The sequence below is a fragment of the Gymnoscopelus microlampas genome (genome assembly GCF_963454915.1).
Source record: "Gymnoscopelus microlampas genome assembly, chromosome: 5".
Lineage (NCBI taxonomy): Eukaryota > Metazoa > Chordata > Actinopteri > Myctophiformes > Myctophidae > Gymnoscopelus > Gymnoscopelus microlampas.
In genome coordinates this window covers 54873941-54893006 of record NC_139942.1, presented here as the reverse complement: position 1 = coordinate 54893006, position 19066 = coordinate 54873941, and the positions used below count along the sequence as shown (strand labels likewise).

The window sequence follows — 19066 nt, the reverse complement described above, 5'->3', positions numbered from 1 at the left end:
TGAGTAACTGAGTAGCTGTTATTACTGAACCAACATGTACTGAACATAACAATGATTATACTATACTGTGTGACAAGTTGGGCTGATATGTCACATGGAAGAACATGGTGCAACGCTGGACTTGTTTAGAAACGGTCAGGAAACTTCGAGTCATGATTGAATATACAACATAATTACAATCTGCCAGGACACACAGGCACATCAAAAGGCGACGACTCCCCGGCAAATAGCAACCACCTGTTTCACCATAGCAACCGCCGGCTGCAAACCAGAGCCCCGCCTCTTTTCCTGATTGGTCGCTGTTTGATGGCTCAGGACTTTTTTGTGGGTTTGACTGTGGCTGGACTTGGTGGAAAGAGTTCATAGAGTCATCATCATCAGTGGTGTAAAGTAACTAAGTAGATTTACTCAAGTGATGTAGCCTACTTAAGTACATTTTTGAGATACTTTTACTTTACTGGAGTATTTCCAATTGTCTATATACTTTTACTTCTACTCCACTATATCTGAGAGGTAAATATTGTACTTTTACTCCACTACAATTATTTGAAAATTATTTTATACTATTTACTTTGCGGATATACATTATTACATTATAAAACATACATTAACCACTTTAGCCCTATTTTATACCTAGGCTATTTGAAAATAGCCGATCTACAAGCTCACAACGCATCGCAACGCGTTGGGAGCTTGCTTGTAGATCTGCTATTTTCAAACATTTTTGTACTTTTACATCTGGTACTTTAAGTACATTTGGATACCAATACTTTTGCACTTTTACTCAAGTGATTTTTTAATTCCGGACTTTTACTTGTAACAGAGCATTTCTGCATTGCAGTATTGATACTTTTACTTAAGTAAAACATTTGAGTACTTTTCCAACCACTGGTCATCATCCGACTGTAACAATACAATGCTAGAATGTATCCAGTAAAATGTTGGTATGTGAAACACTGATCGTTACATAGTTATTCATTTTAAAGAAAGTGTATTTGTCTCACAGTGCACGGTATACAGCTGTGGACTCTTTTCAACTGATAAAGCATGAGATATTTTCAGAACACTATCGCCACACGTTTGCACTTGCAGGCCTCTACTTGTTGAGTGAGGCTTTCCTCCATGCAGACATAAGCCAGCCACACACACACACACACACACACACACACACACACACACACACACACACACACACACACACACACACACACACACACACACACACACACACACACACACACACACACACACACACACACACACACACACACACACACACACACACACACACACACACACACACACACACACACACACACACACACACACACACCCCTCTCAGGCTGCCTGTGACCATACAAGAGAACTGTTTTCAGTGCATCGTGGATATAAATAAGCTGGATGGACGTGTGTGAATAGTGTGCAATAGGGGGAAGAACAAATCATCAAAGGTAAGACTCATACAGTATAATTGTCTTTGTTTGTATTCACACGATCATTGTTCACATCTTTATACAACTAACACAAGTCTGACTATTGTACCATTGTAATGGCTATAAATATACAATCTGTCAAGTTCACTAAGTCATTTATTTCACTAAAATATCTTAAATGTACAAACTGCATACTGTATATCAATAATACAAGATTTACTTATTTGTTGAAATAAACCCTGTAATAAAAGGTATAAAACCTAAAAGAACACTAAAATATACATAAAGACCTATACTCTTGTTTTTTTAATCTTTTGTGAAGTTCTGGTGACTGTGAAGCATCTCTTGACAGCTGGTCAGCAGAAAAAAACAATCTAGCCATAGCATAATGTACAATAAACTGCTTCTAAATTGAGTTTTCTGCCACTCCCAACCATAAAACTGAATCTACACTACAGCAGCTGTACTGTACTCTACATAGCATAGCCACTCGATGCCATATCAGACGTTTATGAGCAACAGTGACCTCTAAAAAGCAATAATATGCCTGTAAATAGAACATTTCTTACATGCTCTTGGGTGATATTAGACCACAGGCAACAACAACCCGTTATCCTGCTGCATCGCTCAGTTAAGCCAAAGTCAAATGGTGTCATACCAGTGGTGGAAAGTAACCAAGTACATTTACTCAAACTTCTGTCCTTAAGTACAATTTTGAGGTCTTTTCTTTAATTTACTTGAGTATTTCCAATTGTCAGTACTTTTACTTCTACGCCACTACATCTCAGAGGCAAATATTGTACTTTTACCTCCACTACAATGTTTTGAAAACTTTAGTTACTAGTTACTTTGTAGATTTTGATTATTGTTACAAAACATACATTAACCACTTAAGCCCTATATACATTTTGGCAATTTGAAAATAGCCGATCTACAAGCTCACAATATATATATAGTACCTTTTATTGAAAGGATAGCCCCTTGAGATGTTTCATCTCATTTTAGAGAGGGTCCTCTTTACAGAAATACAAAGAAATACAATGGACGATACAATACAACAGATACATCCATGCAAGCTGTACATAAACAGGACAAAACAAACGTGACAAAACAAAACATAAGACATATGCTCTCCTGAAACTGGCCGCTCCCACCCGCCTGAGTACTAACAAGTTAACAGACTTCATGCATTAATAATGTAATGTAGACATGTAAGGCTTAGAGAACAAAAACAGGAGTAGGAGCTACAGACATTATATACATGCACATGCGGTAAACATGCAATGACATGCCCAGGCAGATACACGTAATTCAGTCATGCACATGCGGTATATAACTCATTATTCACAGGATAGATTGTAAGAAACAGAAATCAATCAGAAGCAGGAACAGGTTATTTGCAGATGTGTAAAAATGGATGCTTTAAAAGTATTAGAGGAGTTAATAGATCTAAGGGAACTGGGGAGATCGTTCCAATCGGATGGGGCTTTATATTTAAAGGCACGTCGGCCAACTTCTTTATCGATTCTGGTAGGGATAATGAAGTAAGGGTACTCTGTATTTCTTAGGCTGTATGGTGAGTTGAAGGGACGTAAATATTGTTTTAAATAGTGAGGATAATTAAAGTATATACATTTGAAAAGAAATAGCAGCCAGTGAGAGTGTCTTCTAGATGCGGGTGTTAACCAATCAAGCGACTCGTACATGATACAGTGGTGGGTTCTGTAAGGACACCTCAAAATAAATCGGCAAAGACTGTTGTAGATTACATTAAGGGGATAGAGGTTTGTATCCGAGGTATTCTGGTATATAATGTCTGCATAGTCTAATATTGGTAATAATAGTTGTGAGATTACTCTTTTTCTAATCTGAAAAGTGAAGCAGTTAATGGACCGGTATAATATTTTCAGGCTGAAGTTTATTTTCTGTACCACTGAGTTTATGTGTGTCTTAAAAGAGAGCTGAGAATCGAGCCAGAGGCCCAGATATTTAAACTCATCAACTCTCTCCAACTGTGTTCCATCTGAAAAGTGAAGAGATAAAGGCAGGGAAAATGGTTTGGTAGAGAAGAGCATACTGACACAATGCGTCGCACCGCGACGCATTGTGAGCTTGTAGATCGGCTATTTTCAAAACATTTTTATACATTAAGAAAACTTGAGATGGGACATTCTGCATTGTGAGTACTTTTACTTTTGGTATTTTAAGTACATTTTGATGCCGCTACTTTTGAACTTTTACTCGAGTACATTTAGAATTCCGGACTTTTATTTGTAACAGAGTATATTTCTACAATGAAGTATTGATGCTTTTACTTAAGTAAAAAAAAAAAGAAGTGCCATACAATCCTTTGTTGCTGCTCTACATACCAAAGCCGGCATAAAGAGTTAAGTAACACAATCCTGGTCCATAACTCATGACTACAAACAAAGCCTCCAGGCTATAGCATGAACAAAAGAGTCATCAGGCTTGAGGTGTTGCGACAGCAAAGTGTTCCCTTGTCCAAGTCTCTTCTAAAACCCAGAACGTGTCAAGCCAAGGGGATCCCGTCACTATACAGTCACTCTGCTGAACTCTGAGCCCTGGAATAGAGTTGGTCGTTTCCCTGTGTCCCCATGTTGTTGTTCTGGCTGCCAGAGGGTCCTGGTTATAAATAGACACACACTAATATCCTGAGCGTTCATTTAACTCTTGAGCCCTTACAGTTCTTTTTTTTTTAACATTCTCAGGATTATATTAACACTCAGGATCTTCGCCGTGTAGCTTGGAATAATTGTGCTTAATCATGTTTGGTATACTGTACTGTAAGTCATGGGGTCTTCAACGTTTTCAGGCCAAGGACCCCCTTAGCTGAGAGAGAGATGAAGCAGGGACCCCCCTCTATATCGTATAAAATTGTGTTTCAGATTAAACTGTTTTTGTTTACCTGGTCTGCTCTTTTTCCCCCTCTACACCTCTTTGCCAAAAATAGCAGATCTACAAGCTCACAACGCCTCGCGCTGCGAGGCGTTGTGAGCTTGTAGATCGGCTATTTTTGGCTAAAGTTCTCCGCGGAAAAGAGATGTTAGAGTTCAAGTGGTTAAGGTAAGAAAAAAATCATATCACACAAAGATTTGGCGGACCCCCTGTAGTAACTCTGAGGACCCCCTAGGGTCCTCAGAGTTACTACAGCTTTTCCCCATAGTTTCAGATGAGACTCTACGGTCTATTTGCAGTAACAGTACACAGTGAGTGCCAACGGAGCACAATAGACTTGCATGGGGCTCAGGGGTAGAGTGGCCGGGTAGAGTGGACCGGAAAAAACGCACGGTTCCCAGTTCGATCCCGGGCTGGGGCACTCCCCTAGAGTTAGTGTCGAAGTGTCCTTGAGCAAGACGCCGAACCCCTAATTTCTCCCGATGAGCAGGTTGGTGCCTTGCATGGTTTCCTCCGCCATCGTTGTATGAATGTGTGTGTGAATGGGTTAATGGCACAATCAATGTAAAGCGCTTTGGATAAAGAAAGCGCTATATAAATGCACCATTTACCATTAGACTACGGTTGCTGTCCAACTTTCTCCTTAATTCTCATTCTCATATCTTTTTTTCCCCGGTTTACTATATAACAGGGACTGTTAGCAGCGCCACACACACACTGTTACCATGGTGGTGACAGGGAGGAATTTCGAGAATTCGAGGTGAAGAAGATGCATCGATGTAAAAAGTTTGCAGTCATATTCCTGCTCCTGGCGCTGTCGGCTCTGATCTTTCTGCTGCGTGACATCAACACCCTTCAGGTGAGAACTTCGATGTCGGTGAAAATATTTCAAGGCGTTGCATTTCTAAACACCAACAAGCAGTGGCGTGCACAGACATTTTGAGGGGCAGGTGCTCAAGTAAATTATACTTTTTTTTTGTTTACTTGGTCTGCTCTTTTTTCCCCTCTACACCTATACCTCTTTGCCAAAAATAGCAGATCTACAAGCTCACAACGCCTCGCGCTGCGAGGCGTTGTGAGCTTGTAGTTCGGCTATTTATGGCTAAAGTTCTCCTCAGAAAAGGGATGCTAGGTTTCGAGTGGTTATGGTAAAAAGAAAAATCATATCACATAAAGATTTGGCGGATCCCCTGTAGTAACTCTGAGGACCCCCTAGGGGTCCCCGACCCCCTGTTGAAGACCCCTGCTGTAAACTGAAAAAAAAAAATCAAAAACCTTTTTTTCCTTTTTTTCAAAAGGGCACTTCTGGTCAAGAGGGCAAAGGGCAGGAGCTCTAGCACCACCTAGAGTCTATCTGTGCACGTCCCTGCCAACAAGCAAAGAAGGCCCGCATAACTCAATACATTCCTTCCCTTCCGCCTTTAACTTCAGAATTTAAGGGGGAATGGATCTGGTGGGAATAATGTGTTCCTTCCACGCGCTACGTCCTACCGGGGAAACTCCCCCCCCCCCCCCCCCCCCCCTGTCAGGTGATAAGAAGCGGCCTGCTCACTCATGCCAAGGACGTTGTTTTTTTTTGTACTTTATTTCGGTTAATTCGGTTAATAAGGTACAACAAATGTACCCCATGAAGTGTAGATGTCGGAGTTGTTTTCTTTTTTTTTTCTTCATCCCAAAAGTCGGGGGGACTTTCCTAATGGAACTGAGTATATTCAACCCCCCCCTACCTCCGCCCCTCCTGTGTCCCTGCCTCATGCATTGAAGGAAGCATGAGCTCAGTTCGGGGCTCTCCCCAGGCTAGCAGGGGGAGAGTAGAGCCCAGGATTACAGCTTAGGCAATTTGCACTGGGTGGGGAAAAAAAGGGTTACAAAAATCGTGGGATAAAACTTTGTTAAAAAAAAATTGTAATAATTTAAACTGATATTTCTATGGTCTGTCTTGCTAATATTTGTTAATCTCCTCTCTTCAAACCCTCAGATTACCCGCCAGATCACACTTAAAATCAATTTGAACACCATCGTCCTCTTTGAAGGTTCTCCTCCTCAACACCACAATCTCAGCCTCTGGAGCTGCCAGGGACAGAAGCTGTCTCCTGAGGATGCTCTGGAGGAACACTCCCTCCTAGACTCCATAGACTGGCCTGAACATCCACACTTTCCTACAGGCGTGTACTTGAAGCAGACCAGTGACCCCGCACACAGCCACTTCACTATCCTCCCAGCAGAGGGAGGTAGAGAGCGGCACGTAGGGGGGCATCTGCAGGCTCTCATCCAAATGCACGACTTCCAGGGACGGCCCAAACGCTACGGGGGAGACGTCTTGCTCGCTCGGCTGCACGAGCCGACCCTCGGAGCGGGCGTGGCGGGGCAGGTGGTGGACCACCTGAACGGCTCCTACTCTGCCGTGTTGCCCTTGCTCTGGGAGGGCCGTGCGCAGGTGGAGGTGACACTGGTTCATCCCAGCGAAGCCGTCACCGTGCTGCGCAGACTGACCAGGGAGCAGCCAGACAGAATATTCTTCCAGAGCGAGTATCGCTCAGGCTCTGTTTCTGAAACCACAGTTTGTAATGTTTGTCTGCCAGCAAGCCAGCAGCAGCCACTTTGCAATCATACAGACCTCCACACGGGGGAGCCCTGGTACTGCTACAAGCCTAAACAGCTGAACTGTGACAAACGCATCACCCACGCCAAGGGAGGCTTCAACCAAAACATCAGATCTAATGAACAGACACTCTTTCAGAAGTAAGCAAGGGGGAAAACTGATTTCTTGTTTTCTTGGTCATTTTTCTTCTTGTTTTGCTCAATACTAAACAAATATTGTGTCTATTTCTCCACAGTTTAATCAACATGAAAGTCCCAGTTAAAGCTTCAGGGTCTGACAGTGTCAGAGTGTTGCCTAAGGAAAAAGGTGAGTGATGAAACTAGATATTAAAGGGGTATTTCACAAAAAAAAACGTCTTCATTTTAACATCCTGCACCCTGGACAGTTTTTAAGTTCAATTTTTAGATATTTTATATTTATTTGATCAGACAAACCCTCATTCTATATAAGTCCATTGAACTTTACACTTTACATTGTCCTTCTAATGCAAGAGTGTCTGTATTTTCAATTAATCAGTCTCTTTTTTCCCCCTTTTTTAAAAAAATAAAAAAAACACACATTAGAAGGACAATATCAGCCACCAGAACCAGGGACGTGTGTTTTCAATGAGTCTAACATGGTTACAATTAAGTTCAATGGACTTCTACAGGAGGGTAGCATGCATGTCTGAATATCAAACAACCTAACAACTGTGTGGGGTGCAGAAAAGCCAGAGCAGATGTTTAAAATGACCCCAGAAGTGTTTTAAAATGAAATACCCCTTAGGATCTTTAAAACCCACCTTTTAGAGGGTTTTTAGAAAGTGTCCAATGATACGACAACTTCCACGCTGTTCCCATGTGGATCCCGACATCCACCGTGTGATGTTTTCTAAATTAATGTTTTTTTACTTGTTGTTCACTAAACGACCCAGAGTTGAAGAACTGCAGCGTGACGCCCCCTGGACCCCCCTCTGGACCCCCCTCTGGATATTACTACCAGGGAGTGTGGCGAGCCCTCGGTGGCACCACAGTGCATCAGTTCAGCAATGCCTCTGCCATCACACAGTGCCTGAGGAACAAGGCCGTACACATGTATGGAGACTCCACCGCTAGACAGTGGTTCGAGTACCTCACTGCAACGTTACCAGGTAACATGTACTGTACTGTAGGCCAGTCATTCTCCACGATTTTAAAAAGGATCCCTGGCTAATAAGCCAAATATGCCTTATACATTATAATTGTCCTCTATAACTAAAATGTAAAATTAAAAACACCTTAAATATTTAGTTTATTTAGAAATAGTTAATACTCAATAGGGGCAATGTCTGTCGTGTTGCAAGTTGATGATGTTATTTGTTCATGTGTGGTCTAGCCCTATGAAATGTATGGAATGCATGTGAAAATAAGAAACAACTCAATACTTCTTAAAGTTAATATGAGCATCAAATCAATATGTTAAATATGTTTTATGTGCAGGCTCTTATTCAGAGCGACATACTAATACAGTTTAAAATCAGAGTAGGCAAGTTGCGATCATGGACATAAGAGCTCTCCCCCCAACTGTGTGAAACGTGTAGATCTCTCTGTTCCAGACCTCAAGGAGATGGACCTGCACAGCTTAAAGCAAGTCGGACCGTTCATGGCGGTGGACACCGGCCATAACATCCTGGTGAAGTACCGCTGCCACGCGCCCCCGATCCGCTTCGCCACCGTTCCCACCAGCGAGCTGCGCTACGTGGCCAACGAGCTAGACGGCCTGGCCGGGGGTCCCGAAACCGTGGTGGTCCTCGGCGTCTGGTCCCACTTCAGCACGTTCCCCGTCGAGGTCTACATCCGCCGGCTGCGGGGTATCCGAGGGTCCGTGGCGCGCCTCCTGGACAGGGCTCCTGGGACCCTCGTGGTCGTCCGCACGCCGAACCTCAAAGCTCTGGACCTCTACGAGACCCTGACCAACAGTGACTGGTACTCGTGGCAGCAGAACAGGGTGCTCAGGGCCATGTTCAAGGGCCTGAGTGTTGTTCTGGTGGACGCCTGGGAGATGACGCTGGCACACGACCTGCCTCATCGTCTGCATCCACAGCCCCCCATTATCAAAAATATGATCCATGTTCTCTTGTCGAACATCTGCCCACAGACACAGAGGTGACCGACTAGGCTTGTGTGATAATGTAATACAAATCTAATCATGTGGCTATCAGGATCCACATAGGAACGCTGTGGCTCCAGTGTGGATCTCAGACTTCATGTGGTTCAGCCTGTGACGGCATTCATATGATGTTAGGATCGTGATGAGCGTGCGTAAATACGGGCACATCATCACACCCATACTCCATTCACTGCTCTGGCTTCCCCTCTCCTCCCGAAGAGAATACAAGAACTCTGGTTGAATTCATGGATTTTTTTTAGTTTTCGTCGCATTCCTAAGCCAGTAATTTGATTACCAGCGGAAAGATGCTAATGTATCCAGTAGGAGACTCAAAGGAGCGCTAACAAACATCTGAGAGCGCAGGGGGGGGCGACCTTTGCTTTTTGGAAAGGCCTACGATGTGCGGAAAAGGGTAAGAATCGTTTATAGTGCAAAATATGTGCGGAAAAGGGTTAGAATCATGCATGGTGGAAAATATTCGCCGGCGTCCCCCCCTACAGGCACCTAGTAATGTGGAACCTCATCTCGGAGCTGTATAGCGGTGGGAGAGGTGCCAAATGGGGCTATTTTTGGGTGAACTATTCCTTTAACCCATCAATGCATCCATGGTAATGCCCCCTACTACCTCAAGGAACTGATCAAGCCACAAAACCCCCCATCACCAAGCTCCTCCCACTCCCCATCACCAAGCTCCTCCTACCCACCATCACCAAGCTCATCCCACCCCCATCACCACGCTCCTCCCACTCCCCATCACCAAGCTCCTCCCACTCCCCATCACCAAGCTCCTCCTACCCACCATCACCAAGCTCATCCCACTCCCCATCACCAAGCTCCTCCCACCCCCCATCACCAAGCTCCTCCCACCCCCATCAAAGCTCGTCCCAGCCCCCATCACCAAGCATCACCAGGCTCCGCCCAGGCCTTCTGTTCAGCTGCCCCTCCACTGTGGAACTCACTCCTGGACAGGGACGTGCACAGATAGACTCTAGGTGGTGCTAGAGCACCTGCCCTTTGCCCTCTTGACCAGAAGTTCCCTTTTTCAGTTTACAGCAGGGGTCTTCAACAGGGGTCCGGGACCCCTAGGGGGTCCTCAGAGTTACTACAGGGGGTCCGCCAAATCTTTGTGTGATATGATTTTTCTTTTTACCATAACCACTCGAAACCTAGCATCCATAATTTACTTGAGCACCTGCCCCTCAAAATGCCTGTGCACGCCACTGCTCCTGGACAAGCTAAGAGCTCCTCAGTCTATTGATGTTTTCAAGAGAGGACTAAAGACTTTCTTTTTGAGCGGTGTAGCCGCTCCTATAAGTGGGTTTGGGACCTTTCCGTCGTGAAAATGTGTCTTTCGCTGTACTGTGATTGGCTGATTGGTATTCAGACCCTTTGCTCAGTACTGTGATTGGTTAACGAGACGCATGATGAAATTAATAACCTATAAATATCACCACTCACTTAAAAAAAAAAAACTTTTATTTTTAAGTGAGCTTCCATCACTGTGATGACCACTGTTGTTTTTAAATAGCACCGCTCACTTCACACTGGGTGTGATTTTTTTAAATAAAGCATTCGGTTAGATTTTCTGTTTTTTCCCCCTAGGTCTTTTGCCCCCATGTTTTAAAATGTTTTTTTTTTTTACACTATTTTCTTTAGATGTGTTGTTTGTATGCAAATGTTTTATTCTGTGCTGCAGCACTTTGAGGTTTGTTTCAAATGTAGAGTGCAATATAAATAAAATGTATTATTATTATTATTACACTTATTACACTTACACTTATATACATCATCTAATATTGTTTTAGAGCTGTGGTTCTGAAACATTTTCATGTCAAGGGCCCCCAATATTTACATACTTTACAGAAAAACAAGCCCAAAGTCGCTTGTGATAAGCAGACTTGGCAACACTGGAAGCTGCTGATAGTAGGTTTGCTTATATTATGTTTTAATTTCTTGAGATACACTATTAACAACTGTTTGATCTCAGTAAGGGCTACTGCTAGTGATACAGAACACCATTTATCACCAGCTAATGCACGTAGGTATCTTGTAATGTTACAACAGCAAAAACAACAACAAAACTGGACTGGTTTAAAACTACAAGGAAAGCTAGCTTCCCTTCCTGCTGCAGATTACACCGTCTCTCATACAATATTCAAACATCATGCAGTTGATGCATAAGGATAAGGATAATTCCTTTTAACATACCCTTCCTGCTGCAGATTACACCGTCTCTCATACAATATTCAAACATCATGCAGTTGATGCATACAGACACAGGCTTAACAACGTCTGGAAGTCGGCCCAGTACCAGCACCAACACCAAGCTGAGATTAGACCAGACAGGACGCAGCGTCCTGTCTACCCTGCAATATGGCTCTGAAGGTTGGAGAACGACAGAAAATGATTTCCACAAACTGTCAACCTTCCACACCACAAGCCTACGGAAAATACAGAGAATACAGAGAAAGGCCCAAAAAACACCTCAAATCAACACCTTCTTAGCCTGTGTAAACAGGACAACATGGCTACCATCCTTATGAGAAGGCGGTGGAAAGGGATTAGACATGTAATCCGTAGAGAGCAGGACAACATTACCCAAACTGCCCTTCACTGGACACCAGACGGTAAACGTAAGAAAGGACGACCCAAGAACACCTGGCGTAGGCCAGTGGAGGGAGAGCTGAAGACCCTGCATCACACCTGGGGTTCTATAAAGATGCTGGCCGAACAGACAGGAGTGGAGATCCTTTGTTGCTGCCCTACATGCCAGCCGGCATAAAGGGCAGTAAGTAATGCTGTTGATGAGGATATACAGTAGTCACCTTTACAGTAAAGCTAGATTACAGGTCCTTCCAGCCAGACTCAATCTTTCTCTGTGGTTCCCTAATATGTTTCCTCCTCATTGTCTGCACCATGACCACAATCCATCTTGAGGATGCTATTATACAGCATGGTTACAAATTATGTAAACGGCTTGTGTTCATATTTGGAAGCCATGTCCATATATTTGTTGTGAGAGGCCTGCAGATTGCAGGAATTGCCCAATAAGCCAAGAGCTGATAAGACATTGGCTAAATTCTGCTCAGTGTCTGTGATAATTGTCAGTCCCCACATATGGAGGAGATGATGCTTCCTGTATTCTGAAACACCTATTGTAGCTGCCCCAGGTTCAACAAATGTCCACGCATCATACAGATGTCTTTTTCTGGTATGTATTCCATCATAACTCTCCAAACTCCTCCATACAGACACCATACAAGACACCGTGAAAACTACAAAGAAATAAAACATACATTTGTTCAGTTGAATCCATAATCATTATGAAACAGTCCTCTGATTAGTCAGTCCACACAGGTGCATCCAATTATTGTCATCTTACAATGAAGTCTTCCAACAAAGTTTAACTTGCAAATAACAATGCACACAACAATACATCACAAATCAATAAAAGGCACAGAATGCAATAAACATTTACCGTGTGCGCCTCTTGAACCTTGTGCAGAACTATAGCAATTGTATCTCTCTCTCTGGAGTTTCTCAAGATGTGACTTCTCTGAGTCAGCTCTGCTTGCTTCTGACTTGATTGACAAGCTTCATTCTGACCATGTGACTCTGCCCAATTTACCATAAACCCTCCAAGCAATGGGCACAGCGTTTTTACCTTACATCTTGTACTATATAAACCTTTTTAATATATTTATTGTAACTTTTAGTACTATTTATTCATAATTAAATGAATCTTTTATCCTAGTGTGTACATGAACTTTACATAAACAAAACATATTTATAATTATATCTGCCACTGTCTCTCCATCTGGGACAGTTACAGTGAGTTTCCCAAGTTTTTGCACACTACTATGTTCAAGAATGTTCAATATCTTAATTAAACATTAATACATTGTATTGATCTCACACAGAGGAGCCAGTAGCTCAGAGCAGAGTCCAGAGTGCTGAGAAAACACTGGTGCAGGATAGATATGAAGAACAAACATCCAGCTCAATGTTCAAACCAAAATGCGTTATTGACATGATACAATATGCTTTATATTATATTATATAACAAGTGACAACATCACAGAGACATCAGGTAAATAACATCCTAACATTAATGAATAACAAGCAATAAAACAATCAATGAGACAATGGTAACAGTGATTTGCAGCAGTTAGTGACTTAGTTTAGCCAGATGTCCATGGCTGTCCCTCAGTTGACGACATACTCCTCACATATTGTGCATGTTCTCCAAGAACATATTCTCTTATTCATGCTGGAATCACATTCTTAGTATAACGTCTTTAATTTTACGGAAGAATGATGCTCTAATGTCTTTATATTTATCACATTGTAACAGCTCATTACTGATCACATTAATTAACCACAAGTGTCCTCTTGTCTGAGGCTGAGGTTAAAAGAAAATAGCATGCAATAAGGGTTCAAGTGGTTAAAATAAAAAGTGGTAAAGAAAAAGAAAAAAGATTTCCTTTCACACAAAGTTTTGGTGGCCCCCTTGTAGTACCTCTGAGGACCCCCTAGGGGTCCCGGACCCCCTGTTGAGGACCTCTGACTTAAACCATTGTAATTATAGCTGACCAGAGCTAGGGATCTGTACCCTCCAGAGAGCAAAGGTTCTCAAAGTGGGGTCCGGGGACCCTCGGGGGTCATTTAGGGGGTTCCAGGGGGTCCACAGGAAAATCGGTTAAGAAAGTATCAAAATGAATGTAACCACTTTGACACTATGTAGCCTAATTGGCTATTTGGAAAATAGCAGATCTACGAGCTCTCAATTTAAAAAAAAAAATATTTATGTCTTTATCTTTGTCTCTACGTGAGGTTTGAGACAAAGTCTGTAGGAGTCTGTAGTAAGACATGTGTTTTGCATTCATTGCCCACAGTGTGTGTGTGTGTGTGTGTGTGTGTGTGCGTGCGTGCGTGCGTGCGTGCGTGCGTGCGTGCGTGCGTGCGTGCGTGCGTGCGTGCGTGCGTGTGTGTGTTTAAGAAGGCTAAGGAGGGGGCATATTATCATATCATATCAGGACACAGTGTCATAGTACAGTAGCTGAAGGTATCTGTAGAGCTTCAGACACAGAGCAGACAGTGAGTGAAGGTATCTGTAGAGCTGCAGGATGAAGATGTTTTTTTGGCTGATTGTGATCTCTCTGCTCCTTCATGGTGAGTAGATCTAATCCTCCTCCTGATACCTGAGTGTGTGTTCAGTAACAGTGTTAAATAGCTTTATATTGTGATAGTAATCATTGCTATAGAGTGTTTGTCCAGTAACAGTGTTAAATAGCTTTATATTATGATAGTAATCATTGCTATAGAGTGTTTGTTCAGTAACAGTGTTAAATAGCTTTATATTGTGATAGTAATCATTGCTATAGAGTGTTTGTCCAGTAACAGTGTTAAATAGTTCTATATTGTGATAGTAATCATTGCTATAGAGTGTTTGTCCAGTAACAGTGTTAAATAGTTCTATATTGTGATAGTAATCATTACTATAGAGTGTTTGTTCAGTAACAGTGTTAAATAGCTCTATATTGTGATAGTAATCATTGCTATAGAGTGTTTGTTCAGTAACAGTGTTAAATAGCTCTATATTGTGATAGTAATCATTGCTATAGAGTGTTTGTTCAGTAACAGTGTTAAATAGCTCTATATTATGATAGTAATCATTGCTATAGAGTGTTTGTTCAGTAACAGTGTTAAATAGCTCTATATTGTGATAGTAATCATTGCTATTTTTGAAGAGCCAAAGAAATCTTAAAATGACACAGATGTGTTCCCGGTCTTAAAGGGTCAAAAACGGGAAAGCATCTGTGTCATTTTAGATTGAGCTAAAGAGCATTATTTTATACTTTGGCTATTCAAAAATAGCAGATCTACAAGCTCATATAGCACGTCACGTCGTGCCGCGCTACGAGCTTGTAGATCTGCCTTTTTTGAAAAATCATGACAATGTTGTGCAAATCTTTGAATGGGCTATATATGTTATTGTAAAGCAAACATTTCTAACCCCAATATTTGCTTCTGGGGCTCCATGGAACAAAAATATTTACTAAGAACAAAACTCTCACAAAGGGGACAATAATGACAAAAATGAGCAGTTCTGTCTCTCATGCAATGTCTCGCTGAACGGCCTCTCTGCTTGTGTGTGTGTGTGTGTGTGTGTGTGTGTAAATGGCAGATCTACACGCCAAGAAATATGCAATGTGTTGTGAGCTCGCAGGCTATTTGAAATACTCTCAAGCGAATTTGTTGTTTTCTTTTCTAACTGAAGGTGACTACGGTGATGATGACTTCGGTGTCGGCGATTTCCTCTCCTCGCTGTCTCTCGATTATGGATACAGTGAAATCAGCGAGGAAATTGAAATCAGCAAAATTGAAATCGGCGAGGAAATTGATGACATACTGCATGCATCTTGTGAAGGTGTGTGTGTGTGTGTGTGTGTGTGTGTGTGTGTGTGTGTGTGTGTGCGTGCGTGCGTGCGTGCGTGCGTGCGTGCGTGCGTGCGTGCGTGCGTGTGTGTACTTGCGTGCGCGCGCTTGTGTGTATGCGTGTGAGAGAGAGAGAGAGAGAGAGAGAGAGAGAGAGAGAGAGAGAGAGAGAGAGAAAATGGCAGATCTACAAGCTATTACCCATAAAAATTATAGCATTATGTCATCGAACATTTCTCATATTGCAGTTGATTGTAGGGGTTAACTTTTTATTTAACTGAACAGCTATTTTAGGTGAACCACATCCATACTTAATATGTGGTCGTCAGACATGTGCCCTAAAAGGGCCGGCTACGGATGAAAGAACACATTTCTAAATGCAAATCTATTCGATTAGGGTAAAGGCTCACTACTGGGGTTCCCCAAGGCTCGGTTCTGGGTCCTCTTCTCTTCTCTCTCTACACTACATCTCTTGGTGCTGTCATCCGCTCCCATGGCTTTTCCTACCACTGCTATGCCGATGACACCCAGCTGATCCTCTCATTCCCCCCCTCTGACACACACGTGGAGGCACGCATTGCTGCTTGTCTGGCTGACATCTCGGAGTGGATGTCGACGAACCACCTGAAGCTCAACCTGGACAAGACCGAGCTGATGTTCATCCCGGGGAAGGGCTGTCCTCACCGAGACATGGCCATCACCATTGAGAACGCTGTGGTGACGTCAACTCGGACTGCGAAGAATCTGGGTGTGACCCTGGACGATCAACTGTCGTTCTCGGCTAACATCGCATCAGTGACACGGTCCTGCAGATTCCTCCTCTACAACATCAGGAGAATTTGGCCCTTCCTCACGGAGAAGGCAGCCCAGGTGCTCATCCAGGCTCTTGTCATCTCCCGCCTGGACTACTGCAACTCCCTCCTGGCTGGCGCTCCGGCATCTGCCATCAGACCCCTGGAGCTTGTTCAGAAAGCTGCGGCTCGTCTGGTGTTCAACCGCCCCAAGTTTTCTCACACAACTATCCTTCTCCGTTCCCTGCACTGGCTCCCCGTAGCGGCTCGCATTCAGTTTAAAACCCTGGTGCTAGCCTATAGGGCAGCGAAAGGAACAGCTCCCTCTTACCTCCGGGTATTGGTCAATGCCCACAACCCTTCCCGACCACTCCGGTCGGCCACCAAGGGGCGACTGACTCCCCCGCCACTCAACGGTCCTTCTGGTCGATCGACACGGTCACAACTTTTTTCTGTTCTGGCCCCACAGTGGTGGAATGAACTTACCACTGATGTCAGGACAGCAGAGTCACTGCCCATCTTTCGCCGCAGGCTGAAAACCCACCTCTTCAGGAAACACTACCCTTCCTCTTTGCCTGGCCTACTTGTTGTTAACTAGTTGTACGAATGCTTGTTTTATTGTTGAATTGCTTATTGGATCTTGTTTAGTCAATACAATTATTTGTTTTTAGCTCCTGCTCATTTGACTACTTTGTCTCATCTGTTTAAGGAAATAGGTAGCTGATATATTGCACTTTTACCTTAGCGCTAGGTATGCTCTTGGTTGCTTGTTATTGCAGAAAATGCACTTATAACCTCTGGTGATTAGTAGCTTTCGTTCCCTACCTTTGTTGATTGCACTTATTGTAAGTCGCTTTGGATAAAAGCGTCTGCTAAATGACTGTAATGTAATGTAATGTAATGTAAAGAGATACCCATGTATATATTTATATATATATAATATAAGTCACACCGGAGGAGGAGCCAGTCCATGGAGGAGGAGCCAGTCCATGGAGACACTTATAGACACACTGGAGGAGGAGCCAGTCCATGGAGGAGGAGCCAGTCCATGGAGGCGGAGCTAGTCCATGTAGGAGGAGCTAGTCCATGGAGGAGGAGCTAGTCCATGGAGGAGGAGCCAGTCCACACTTAATAGACAAAAGCAGAGACTTTTAAAAAGCCTTAAAATTATCAAAAGCTTAAAAAGTGATACTTTCCCAAAATGCTAAAATGATGTATGAGTTAGGTTGCTTCGCATCACGAAAAGTTTTGAGCTTGTAGATCTTACTTTTACTTTTACTATAATATTTCTACAATGTGGTATTGATACTTTTACCACAGAGTATTTCTACAATGTGGTATTGATACTTTTACCACAGAGTATTTCTACATTGTGGTATTGATACTTTTACTATAGAGATTTCTACATTGTGGTATTGATACTTTTACTACAGAGTATTTCTACATTGTAGTATTGATACTTTTACTAAAGAGTATTTCTACATTGCGGTATTGATACTTTTACTCTACTACTCTACTTCTTCCACCGTTGGTTACACTCAAACTCATTCATTTGATCATTTTTCTCTTCAGCTCTCCAGGCTCTCCACACAACAGGTAAACAAACATCAATAAACAAATATATATTATTGTAACCTAGAAATGTTTCTTCTAATCAAAGTAATATTACTTTATTTAACTGTTTATTCTATTGTCTGTGCACAGTCTGGTGATGTCAGGTTGGTGGGAGGAGCCAGACACTGTGCTGGTAGATTGGAGGTGAATCACCAGGGAGAATGGAGACCAGTGTTTCCTTATGGCTGGAACCATAAGTTATCATCTGTAGTGTGTAGACAGCTGCACTGTGGCTCTGCTGTTTCTACAAAACAGAGACGCATTTCTACAGATCAACCTATATGGTTTATTAATTCTACCTGTGTTGGGTCTGAATATTCACTTAGGGAGTGTGGAACAATGATGTCTTCTACTTCCTTCCTCCGTCTGGAGCTGATCTGTTCAGGTAACAAAAAATGTCTTAAAGACGGGGTGCCGTGTTTTTCCCCCCCCCTAAAACATAATCATCTGGTATTATGGTTATACTAGTAGGAAGTTTTTTTTCAAAAAAGTGTACCGAAAGTGTTAAAATTATGTTTTTATGTGGACACGCCTCCAGTTCATTAAGTATACCTGGTTCTCACCTTAGGACCTCCTCCACCACCTTAGCACCACCCACCTGTCCCTCCTCCTCTTCATGCCCACACCTGTTGTGTTATGATAATGAGGGGGAGGGTATGTTTTTACTATGTCACTAAAGCACTGTTTTTCTATTGGCACGTTTGACCCTCAAGGTTTCAGCCTCCAGGTAGAAACTCAAAAAAAGTCAGAGAAGACATAAAACACAATAAAAACACCACCAGGGGGCTTAATGGATTTGCAGTCTAAATGAAACCACCCTTTCCCTGTTTGTTTTCTTTGTTTTCTTTGGTTTTACATTTTAATCCTTTGAAACCAGGAAAGCATCTGTGTCATTTTAGATGTTGCCTGTTAGACTAACTGTGACTTCTCTCTGTGCTGGATGATTGTAGTGTCTTGGGAATTGTTTCCTGGTCCGTGTGTTATCCCCGTTGTAATGTAATTTGCCCTGTGTGGTGTACCTACCAGTATGTTTGTCTGCATTATGATTTAAGTGGAGATGTCGTTAAGCTGTCCTCCTTAGTCTCCGGCCCTTACTTTGATGTTGAGTTCCTGCATTTGGGTCCAAAAACACCCGGGTCCCTGAC

The 19066-nt window shown here is 42.8% G+C and overlaps 1 protein-coding gene across 5 annotated transcripts; it reads left to right on the top strand.

The window, feature by feature from the left end:
- Positions 1–378: 378 nt before the first annotated feature.
- LOC311046360 (NXPE family member 3-like) lies at positions 379–9894 on the top strand. 5 transcript variants are annotated; one of them, XM_084058614.1, is made up of 7 exons: positions 379–513; positions 1377–1451; positions 5041–5208; positions 6328–7091; positions 7187–7257; positions 7865–8080; positions 8510–9894. In XM_084058614.1, the coding sequence occupies exons 3-7, from the start codon at positions 5119–5121 to the stop codon at positions 9076–9078; spliced, it is 1710 nt and encodes a 569-aa protein (XP_083914740.1). In that variant the 5' UTR covers positions 379–513; positions 1377–1451; positions 5041–5118; the 3' UTR covers positions 9079–9894. The 5 variants fall into 5 exon arrangements, with proteins under 5 accessions (XP_083914740.1, XP_083914741.1, XP_083914743.1 ...); XM_084058615.1 differs by lacking the exon at positions 1377–1451; XM_084058617.1 differs by lacking the exon at positions 379–513 and having other exon boundaries at positions 1272–1451; positions 8525–9894.
- Positions 9895–19066: the final 9172 nt, after the last annotated feature.